We start from the raw sequence: 12,272 nt of genomic DNA, 5'->3' as shown, positions 1-12,272 counted from the left end.
ATTCCAATATCTCCTACAAAAATATGGAATGATTACATTTATATTTTATTTGTGTCTCCTAAATATCCACAAAATTTGGAACAATAATACAATTTTTCAATAATATTTAATTGTAAAAGAAAGGATTAAAATGGAACTAAACACTCTAAATAAATTAATCAGGGTTAAAGGGATAAACTAGGATCCATCTTCTTATAGTCTATGCCTTATAATAGATTTTATTAACACTTCACCTTTTGCCCTTTTTTCAATTCAAGTTAGTTTAGGACAAAAAGCATCGCGAGATTGAAATATCAGATGATCAAGTTCTAGCTATTCAAGCATTCGACAATTCAACATAGGTCCCCTTGTGATACCAGCAATCACATCAACAAACTATGTTTATCCACGCGTCGTGACCCGACATACCAGAACCTTCGAGTTGTCTCAAGTGATCCTTAAGCAAATCTCCAGCATTTGAGTAACTTTGTTCAAGAGAGGATAAGATACTTTTGGGTATTTTATTCTACGTTCGCATGTGCATAAAAAACACATCAACACCTCCCACTTGTCAATGGATAAGCTAAAGTTTCTCTATAATGAATGGTTTATAAGGCACACCACTTGATGAAGGTTTTGCAAATGGGGTGGCAAGTTGAATGGGTTTGATCTTGGGACAATCTACATGGTTAAACGTGCTTGATTTAGAGTAGTATTAGTATGGGTGACCTCCTATGAATCCCTAATGCTTCACCGCTATGAGAATCACTTTGATGAAATGAGTACTAAGTGATCCATTCTTATGAGGGGTTCATGTAAACTACTCATGAGAATGGGTCAACTTGACTCTAAAACTATGCAAGTGAATTTTGATATAAATATCATAGTATGAAAGTCTTGTGAAAACGCTCATTCTTCTAGCATTGAAAGTTGTGAGAGAGTTATTAAGGGGATTCTCGTGTGTATAGATTCAATGTATAAGTTCAAGATAGATATTGAGGTGATATTTCTTTCCTTTTGGTACATCAATCTTTAAATTAGATGTTCATTTGCCTTCATAGTAGGGAGTAAGTAATTTTTATGTGGGTTACTTTTCTCATTATTGGATTATTAAGGAAAACATAGTTTGTGAAGAGGAGGTTTTGCTTGTTATCTTATAAAAAAATTGGGTATTAGCTATTATAATAAATGATAGACAAAACAATGTCCTCTAAGGCTATTGAAAAGAAATATCTATATGATGGATTCTCTTCCCAATTTATCTTCAAAGTTATTTAGTAAATATTTGGGAAACCAAAATCGGGTATGTTGATTTGCAAAGGAAGAACTAAATACAAAAAATCCCAAAAGAAGATGTGTTAGCTAATTATTTTTACAAAGTGATTATTGTACTACCTTACTTTGTTTTGTCTTAGCTTGAAAAAAAAAGTCTAGTTTAGATTATTTTCCTATAAAGCAAAATGGTCTAACAATATTGTTATCAAATGCAAATATTTAGAAGCTATTCCATATGATATTCTTGATAAAACCATTTCTTTTATAGAATCTAGAAAGGTAAATATTTTAAGATTTGACTATGGAGATGGCCACCCAAGATCTAGAGGTCTAATGGAAAGCACAACAAAATGAGAAGATCAATATGACACGAATAAACTATATTCCTATCAATGAATGCAAGTTTACAATATGAATGAATGAGATTATAAATAGAACCCCTTGATTATATAGGTCATGTAGGACAATAATAATTTGAAATAAATGTCCACCACATATCCGATCTCCTTCAAGATAAGCATTAAAATATGAAGTACACAACCTATCTTCCCTACAATGAGGAAAATACAAATTATCTAACACCAGAAGACGCAATCAACTTCACTCCAATGGCTTCCTGAAAACCAAAGCATGATCTATCTAGCCATAGTTGGAAATTTTTCATACCATTTAAAATAATGTCTCCCATTACCAACGACTGATTGATCAATGTCGGCCCCCGTTCCCCATTGCGGCCGTGGCATATGAAGATATGATTACCATATTGATGTGTAAGCTACCGGTAGAGTCTCCCACACCGGGAGGGAAGTTGATCAGCCATCAAATCAGTGACCACTTTTCTTAATGGCTTACATCGAAACAATCTTATCACTTTTAGTTTGTCTGGAAGCAAAAAAATTAATGATACCAAGGTGATGCGTGTTATGTTCCACTCAACGCAAAAAGAATAAAATATTTCTAGGATCTTAACTCTGGTGACAGTTAATTTTTTTAACATGTTATCTATATTAAAGATTATTGGATAATTTTTCTAATTCTTGCTATTTTTGGAGAAGTTTGAAGGGAGGAGATAAAGGGTTAGAACGCTTAGAGAATGAATGAAGAAGAAGCCAATTCCATAGATAAAAATTATAATTATTATGGGGAGGGACATTAAAATGATATGCTTCGAGTGGGGAGGTGCATTAAAATGATATGATATGCTTTGAGTGGGAAACTCCTTATGGGAAGTGACATGGATAAAGAGACCTCCTATAACTGTGTGTGGAATTTAGGTTGAGTCAAGGGAAAATATTCTTTGATTGAGCATGTATTAAATAAAAGAATCTTTGATTGAACAGAATCATTATCATTTGTTTTTTTTCCGAGTTATTGGACTGCTAGTGATTCAGTTATGTTTATTAGTTATTTTTGTAGCTTCAATTTTGTAATATTTAATTGTTTTATTCAATCTAAAAATAATAATAATTGATATTTACAAAATGCTATTGGTCAATAAAAATCAGATAATATGCTTCTTAAACTTCCCTTAGTGGAACGATAAACTAACAAAAAAATGATACATTTTCAGATCCATTTTGACATACTATGTTAGTGGCCCTTAAATCTCCAAAAGATATAAAAAAGAAATGATAAAATGGAATCCTCCCTTTATTGGCTTTAAAACTGAACTTTGATGGGGTGGCTAGGTATAAACCTAAGATTTTTTATAATGAAGAGATTTTGTGAGCTATTTCAATTTTTTTTAATCTATTGGTCCAGAATATGAGGCTAAGTTTTGAGCCTTCTTGAATAGTTTGAATCTCTGCAAAGAGAAGAATCTTGCTAATATAGATGTGAAGTGGATTCTCGAATTTAAATAAATGCAATTTGCACACATAAATTTGTAAATTAGAAAGTTCAAAATATTACATGCTCCATTTGAAATTTTCTAGATAGCTTACACGATGTACGAGCGACTGCCAACTATACCTATGAACAATACATTTTGGAGGTCATTTTGAAAGACAAAAAGCATTGGGAGAATCTATAGTTTGGATTTCATTCATATTGTATTCCCTCGGATTGGCCAGGGAGATCCCAAGGTAGGTTTCGGTTAATTATCTTTTCACATTCATGTGGCTGTCATAAGTGTCCATGGCCTTTCTTTTACTCCTGCTGAGTTTCAAAGGATGGACGATGATGTAAAAACTTAAACCAAGTGATTGTTGTAATGGATGGTGTTGTAAAGGCCATACGATAGGTCACTAATCTTTAATGTTTCCAAGGTAAACATTTACATGGAGGTATAGTGTATGAAGAATTTCTTATAACTTTCATTCTTATTCTCATAAAAAAGCATTGTGTAGCTGGCAAACGCCTTCATCAAGGAGATGAAAGAGGTAGTTCACGATGAGAAGCCAAAAGGTTGGGTTTCTTGGTGGATATTCGATGTTAATTTTATGTCTTAACCAAGCCACCTTCTAACCATTATTAAAGATAAATATAAAAGGTTCAAACAAGACAAATATGATGAGCCCAATCTCATACAAAATTATGCGATTTATATATATACACATTAAGACATTCCCTTAAAAGGATGAAAAAAGCAAATGAAAAAGAAATCATTTATATAAATTTCACCATTACAGAATCAATAAACCAAATGAATCTGAATCACCACATATCCTCCCAATTTCTCCTCCGTACCACAAAAAATCTGATAAACTAAAGAAGTGATGGCCTAATATTTCAGTCAAGAAGCTATTTCTTCATCTGGTAAAGAAACTTACTGTAGTTGTTGAATGAGGATCCTCCTTCCTTCACCACATCTCTACTGCTTCTCATCAATTTGGAGACGTGCTTCCTTATCTCTGCGCCATCTTCTCCCACCAGCAACCTGTCAACGGCTCTAACAATCTCTCCCTTCTCTATTATTCCATCCTTATTTGATTCCAGATGCATGGAGGGAATATACCTTACTTTCTTCTCTTCTTTGGGAGCTCCTTCAATAACACCAAAAACAACTAGTCTAACCAAAACCCAAGAAGGAAAAGAAAAAAATTACGAAGAAGCGTGACTCTGTCTTACCATCCTGAGCAAGGGTCCCAAGAGAGACGAGCCTCGGAATGAAGTAGCGGATGGCACAGTTGGCGACGATCGATGCGTGGAAAGCAAAGAGAGGAATCTTATAGAAATCGGCTACCGCCTTTAACCCGAAACATGTCATTGCGTCTACTATTATACCGGTGATCTTGTGCTCTTCTTCCCTCTCGTTGATCTCCTCAATAAGGCTCTTAATTATGGAAGGTGCCATGCTGTTATCTAATGCTTGCAATAGATTTGGAATGTTGGTGCATTTGTCATCAGGTGGCAAGCTTGTCACACCAATATTGATCTTCCCCGCCATGATTAAACCCATAGGTTCACTACAGAGGTGGGATGAATGAGAGGCGGGATTTTGTAAAGAGGCAGGATTTATGAAATGACTTGGTCTTTTCTTTTTTTTTTAAGTAATGCACGCTGTCGTCAGAATTTCGATGAACGCGGGCACTTTTTCTAAAAAACCCTAAATGTCATTGCATTATCATCGGAATTCCGACGAAATCGGGCTTTTTTTCGAAAAAAAAAACAAGTTTTATCACAATATACCTTCTCCGTCGGAATTTTAGGCTAAATGTATTAGTGCTACTTATTTCTGATCTTATATCTATAGTGTAGTATATGTGCTATTATTTTTTCAATCCTTCAATTTGGTATCAGAGCTCGATCAATTGTTTGATGGGTTTAAATTGCTTTGGGGGAGACCAACTTTGAAGCTTGTAAATCATCCAATGAAAGGATTAATGTCAAACAAATATAGATATAGTCACTACTAAAGCTTGCTTGGAGGAGGATATCCCAAGTTAGAATGTAAGGAAACCATGTAGAAATATTGTGGCAAGGTTAGTTATTAAAAATTTAAGCTAATTGTGTTGTAGAACATTACATGAGGAATTCTAAGCTACCAAGTACAAAGGGGTGCTGCCAATGAAATGAATACAAAGCCGTGCAAAATGAGAGTCAATAAGAAAGGGAGAAATCATTGCGTAAATTGATGCCAACTTCAAGTGTAAGAAAATTTCCCAATTTGGAGAAGGGAAGCCATGACCAAAGGAGACTGATGAAGATCACAAGTCATTTTTGTGAGATTTTTTGTATAGGAAGTTATCCAAGTTGCATGGGAAAAATATTTTCAAAGTCAATGAAGCCAAACATATTGTCTATATAGAAGCCACCTCCTAAACAAAGTGAAGTTGAATCTATTAAGAGGAGAGCGAAGTCAAAGAGAAGATCTTATATACTTTGTGAAGTTTGAAGCCACCTCCAAAAAGATGAAGCCCTAAATTTGTGAAAAAGTCAAATGATAGCCTTAGAAATTACTACTATGTTTGTGAAGGACATAGAATCTTGCAGAAGTTAGAAGTACAAGAGAATCTCACTAAAGTCGGAAGAAAATGTCATTGTTCTGTGTTACATTCATGAGTGGTTGAAATCAATTGTTGGAATAGCAATTTCTCCCACTTGCATGAGAAGGACTATAGTTTGTAGGAGCTAAAAATAAGAGCTCTAAAAAATAGAATTTGCATGAAGTAGCTAAGTATAGTTGTGCATGAGTATGCATGAAATCTCTTCTATTTTTAGTTGGGATCAATGATCTCTAATTATTGAGATAAAATTGTAATGTTTTCTTTGTCTCTAATCTCTGTGATCAACTGATCCTTGGTCTCGTGATCAAGAAGTTTTTTTAATTCTTTGAATGAACAGGAAATATGCTATTGAACAATTTATGTGTTTATTTTAATTTTCTTCATTTATGTCAACTACCTATTACCTATATTAATAAATATTTTAAATCTAAACATTGATTACATCTATTGGTTACAAATTATGATCTTTACATTTTTTTTGTGGTAGAATTAAGAATAAACATCTATAATAATAATTTGTATTGTTTTTAATAAAATAATAAATATATTAAATCAGAAATCAAAGAGGTTTATACAATTATTTTGAAACAGCACTAACAGTCACTAAAATCTAAGAATAAACATCGAAAAAAGTTTATCACAAACTCATTATATATAAAAACCAAAATAAACTGTGAAATCAATAAAACATAACACACTAAAATAAAAACTAAACAGATATGAAAAAAAAGACTTAAAAACCTATAAAAATTGAGATAAAATCAATCATGTCTTTAACTTTCCAAATGCGATTCATATCAAATATTCATTTGACTGACAACATTCCATTTTCAAAATATTAAATTTTGAAATTTTATATTAGGAAATGACGTGAGTGGATCATATCTGAACGGATGCTTTTATTTGATTATTATTACTTTCACAGAAAGCGTGTTTATTGTGTGACATTGACGATTTCGATGATTTCAACATAGCTTCGGATAGAATACAACATTGCTGGAATGGCAAATATTGAAATACGAAATATAGCTGGAATCAAGTGATTTCAGATGAGGATACCATAATTTAATCCACCGGACAGTTATAAATTACCTTTATTGTCCACTTTAATGGATTGGTCAAATTACCTCCTGCAAAGAATTGATAATTATTTGTGCACCCTCTCTTACCTTAACCGAAATTAGCTGATTGCCAATTGCAAGCAGCATAACATTTAAGGTACACGCAAGCGAGAATGACACAGGTGAAAATCCTCGTAGAAGTCCTTAAGCCATAAAAATACAATGAAGAGTCACGTACGCTATAACAAACATTATATAAGACAGAGAAGCCTTGCATTGTTTAAAAAGGGTATGATACAAGGCAGAGCATGGTAATAGTAAGGAGGCATGAAGCATAGGCAGTAAAATGGTAGGTACTAAGCTAGAACTAATTTTGAGGACAACCAGTCTGAATGATGACAAAGAGCATGAGCAAAGAATTATCAAAGGGCATCAAACACTTTTGATTAAGCGCAGACATAACAGCCTTCAAACAATCTTTTTATTATAGTTTTCAATTGAGCATTTGATGCCCTACAGCACACGGAGCAAATGTAACGCAAATCCCCACATCTTCAATCTCTCTCTTTACCTGTCGGTCGTGGACTAAGCTCACCAGCATTTTTTTTCCTTTTAAACAAACAACTGAAGGAAGCCGTGCACAGCTATATGTGGCTCTCATTCTATTCATAGAAATTGTGATTCCTCAGAGTCGACGCACCACACGACAACCAAAAACAACCAAACTTAAATGAATTTAGTACCAGCCATAATTTCCAGTGGAAGGCATCTCATGCTCATATATCTCATACCTACAGGAAACTTGGGCAGCCAATTCCAAGAGCTTCTTCTCACATCATACGCAAGTATTTCCATGCTCTCATTAGCTCTGAAACAGATCTTATCTCCCACTCCCACGCATTCAAACCAATTTGAATTCGAGCTCCTCCTAAATTCCTCACAGAGAGAGCTGGGCATTTCCCCAATCTCTTCCCACTTATAATCCTCCTTTACCGTCTTCTGAGAAACTAACACCCACATAATTACGCCCTTCAAACAGTGATTATCTTCGATTGCCCCAACCACAAACACTCCACTTTTACAACAAACAAGTCGAACCCACAAATTGTTGGCGTCTGATGTCGGCATGGCCATAACTCTGGTGATCCCCTGTTCAATATTGTAGGCCATTATGCCCCCACTGGAAGTCACACCAATCAAAGAGTCCTTGAAGAAGAAAACATTTTCGTTTCTTATAACCACATCAGGAATGCTGCCTGCAAGTTTCCATGCCTTGGTAGTCGAATTATATGCCTCTACTACAACTGTACCAGTGCTGCTCATTCCCACCACCATGACTATATATGCGTCCATTTTATTCCTTGCTGGTACAATTGCCTTAGCCATAATTCTACTCACAGAAATCATTTTTGGCAACGTCGAGTACACTTGGGTAAGAGGATTGCAAACACATAGCGTTGGAGAGTTAAAGCCAAAGCAGACATTGGCGTTAATGTCTGCCAAGAGCAACCCAGAAGCAGATCCTCTGAAATTGATAGGGCAATCATGAGGTATGAAAGATAAAGAAATGTTTTGCCAAGTGCGGGTGAAGAAGGAATAGATTAGCGAGGGTAGTTGTGTTCTGGCAGGGCAAAGAATGAGAAATGGCTGGCTATTTCTGGCTATGGAATTGAAATGTTGGGATGAGAAGAGAACATTCCAGGTCTTACAAACAGCCCTGAAACGGAAGAAGCGGTCCACTGGAAGGCATTCCAGTATTCTCTCCGTCACATGTTCAGGCAAATCCGACCACATTGCTTGCTTACGAATTCTGAGAGCACCCATTTTCACAACTAGAATCGATTATCCCAAATAGAGATGGACAAAGATTTATAGCAGTCCCAAGCTTAACGTTTACTCTCAGTCAGTCAGCAATCAGATGGCAAGTAACGCGTGTGTAATATTTCTAAAATGAATAAATTAATAAAAGCCAAGAATAAAGGTGGTTTCCTTCTTCCGACTTTCCTCATCAGCGTTTTCTTCTTTCCACACAGGGGCAAACCTACATTGGGTCAGGTGGGTCTAGTTTGCTTTATGTATATGGTCATCTGGATTTTATGTTAAACATGTTACGCGGATTCATCATGCTTCAGATAAAAAGTTTTAAGAAAATATATAGTTTATTACATTGATCTAAGCTGATGTCTTTCTTGCGTAGACATGGCTCTGTTCACGTGATTCCCATGACGACACATGCCTGTAGTTGTACAACACAACAAAAGCCAAACGGTCAGTTTCCACATGACTACTTAAAAATTTGTATATTTGAATTTTACTCTTAGATCTTTTTGGGATTGATTTAGGTGAAAGCCTTTTTCTTATATAATGATAATTTTCAAGATATTTAGGAAATTAAAAGTATTCAAGTAAATTGAAGGGAAAAATCTTATATATTATATAAGGCAAATTCATGGCGATGATTTATTTTTATGTTGAAAGTGATTCTTATATGTACCGAGTTTGTTGTCCTCCCAACCAATGGTCAAAAATGTATTGGTCAATGTAAGAAGATTAAAAACATAATCTCTATTCATTTTTTCCTCATCATTTTTTATTTCTTTGATTTACACTTCTTTCATAAAGACAACGGGAGAAAATGGTTGGGCTTAACCAGTGCAGACTAATCTTTGACCACTTAGGTGGCTAGTGTGGACCCAATTCCTTTTTCTATCTATTTATGTTCTAAGAGTTATTGTCATTAATTGTTCAAATTCAAATTCAATTGAAATAGCTCCCCCATGAAGGTATGATGGATGTTTTTATGCTTCTGATGATCGTTGGATGTCTGTGTGTGTGTGTGTGTGTTTTGAATAATCAAATCGTTGGTCGAACAAATTCCTAGTTACATTTTCAGAGATGAAAAGGATAAATGAATATGTCAAAAGTGATCTCTCTAATCTATACTTGATGTCTTCAAAGTCCTAATCTTAAATAAGCTAGCCCTACAAAGAGGGATATCATGAATAAACCTAAAAACCCTAAAAGAGAATTTTGTTAGATGTTGCAGCAGCAATTTTCATTGTAGACATGTTTTTAAAGAAGCAAACTCAAAATTTTAGAAGTATTTTTAAATGTTCAATCTCAAAAGAGCAGTAGGCATAATGTTTGAAAAAATATAAATAGATAGTTTTAGAAGTATCTTTAAATGTTCAATCTCAAAAGGATAGTAATATTTAAAAAATACCTAGGGAAGTATTAGATCACAAGGGATAGCTTCTCCTAGGTCAATCACTTTAATTGGATTGACATTTTTGGCCACATAAATGATAAAAAAAAAAAAAAAAAACTTTTTTAGTTATGCAAGTGCAATAGATTGAATAAATGTATAATTGATTCTTTCTAGTGCTTGGCATTTTAAGTGTTCCTTGTATAATTCTTCTTGTAATGTGTAAGATTTATAATGATGAATTTGTTGTGAATTAATGCACATTGAATATCTTTAAATGCCAAGATAGCAATTAATCATACAAGTGTCTACCAAGTCAACTCATAATTATTAGAATTAATAAATATTAAACATTTAAATTTTTTACTTTTGGATCATTTTTGTGTGGTGTGGTATCAATCCCACTTACCACAACATTGACTCAAGATAAACTAATATTATTATCAAGATGAGCAATGGATGTATTTCTTGTCAGTGAATGCATAGGTGTAAAAAAAGGCTAGAGTATGAGAATATGTGGGAATATGTGTAATATAGAATCAAACGTATGAGAATGAGTAGAAATTTGCACCTCTTGTGAAAGATTACACTAGGCCACTTCATTAAATTGAGAAATAAACTAAATCAGAATTCAAATAGGTATTCCATTTTCACCATTATAGTATTAAAAAACTTTATTAAAAAAACAATACATTAGAGAAATTTGTAATGAGATCTATCTAGAAGTTTATAATAGATCAAAAGTGACACTTAGCTCAAAAGTAGATTATCAAAATATAGTGTGGACAATATCAAAAAATTATTTGCCAAGGTGCAATATTTTTAAGACTTGATATAACAATTATCTTAGCACATGCAAATAAGATAATTTCATCAACTCTCAAGGGAACACACTCAATCTCAACAACTCTACTCAATGTTTCTAATTGATCTACTTGTGCTTTAACATCCTAACGTGCATAATCCATCTCCATTAAGTTCTGACCCCAAATGACATATTGCATTACAAATTTATCTATTGTATTATTTCCTTATTATTGAATCATTACATTACAAATTTTATAGATGTACAAAACATTTTGGCATCCACTCTACCACACCCTAATACTTAGTCTTGCATTACCTAACCCATACTAGAAACTAATCAAATAAGTTCTTTAAAAAATCCATGGTGAACACACCATAACATGGATCAAAGCACATTATCACACCACTCTCAAAATGATTCACCAATAGGCACCTCCTTAACTATAAACTTGTTGAACTTCCTCCCAATCCATTGATTTATTTTTATGTATATGAAATAACAAGACATTGAAAAAATAAATCACAATTCAATAGATGATCCTAGCAAAAATAACTAAAATACTAACCAAAATTATCATGTATGTTATTGACTTAAAGGCTAGTGCAAGTAATAACATTATGAAACAACATCTTGGTCCACAAGACTACTCACTAAAGACATGCAAGAGTCTTAGTACACTCAAAAAATACCTATACAATATCAAATGGGCATAGTTTTAATGTGTCAACTTATACCACCTCTATTGGGTGATCCTACAATTGTGGGTTACACTTTCTGGCCAAACTTGACATTGAAATCAACATTTTGAACATAATTTTTACTTTTTGACACCTATAATAGCTAAATTGTCATAAATTTGAAGATGAAGTCAACTAGTGATTAGCGATATTTTATTTGTAGATTACAAATGTATTTATTTTTTAAAATTAGAGTTAAATTGTAAAAAAATTTGTGTCTCCTTTTATAAGTAGTTTTAAAAAGTAAACCAAATTTTGAAAAGTGATGTGTATGATTTCACACATAACTTTTTTTTCTACAAAGGATAAAATTTTGATTCTCATGAATTTAGATTTGGTGACACTAATATATAACACTTGCATTTGGTTTCATCACATTTTGTTGAATTTTTTAAAAAAAAAATTTATGTCAAACAAACAAATTAGGTTTTCTCTTTTTCTCATTTTTCCCTAATATTTTTGTTAGAAATTTTTTATTAAAAAATAGAAAAAAATATCTTCTGAAAAGTAAATAATGAGCATATGAAAAAGATGATGGGTTTCTAATATTTTAAGAACTATAGACGTGTCTTAATAATGAGTTGTTAGTTTGCTTTGAGGGTTCTCTAGTGGTCACATATGGAGAAATTTGTCTTTGGGTAGGATATGTTCACACCATGTGTTGCAGCCTGATGCATTCTGGGGCTTTTGAGATTTGGGTACTTAAAACAAGTGTTTGTTTAAAGCATGTCCGCATGTTTATTTCACTTCTTGAAATAA

At 33.4% G+C, this 12,272-nt stretch overlaps 1 protein-coding gene across 1 annotated transcript; it reads right to left on the bottom strand.

Annotated features, from left to right (window-relative positions):
- Positions 1 to 7,489: 7,489 nt before the first annotated feature.
- LOC131057537 (F-box/kelch-repeat protein At5g15710) lies at positions 7,490 to 8,587 on the bottom strand. The gene has a single exon (XM_057991702.2). It carries the CDS (start codon positions 8,585 to 8,587, stop codon positions 7,490 to 7,492), a length of 1,098 nt encoding a protein of 365 aa, XP_057847685.2.
- Positions 8,588 to 12,272: the final 3,685 nt, after the last annotated feature.

Source organism: Cryptomeria japonica, chromosome 10, assembly GCF_030272615.1.
Source record: "Cryptomeria japonica chromosome 10, Sugi_1.0, whole genome shotgun sequence".
Taxonomy (NCBI): Eukaryota; Viridiplantae; Streptophyta; class Pinopsida; order Cupressales; family Cupressaceae; genus Cryptomeria; species Cryptomeria japonica.
The sequence above is the reverse complement of the archived record's forward strand: the minus strand, read 5'-3'. Positions and strand labels throughout refer to the sequence as shown.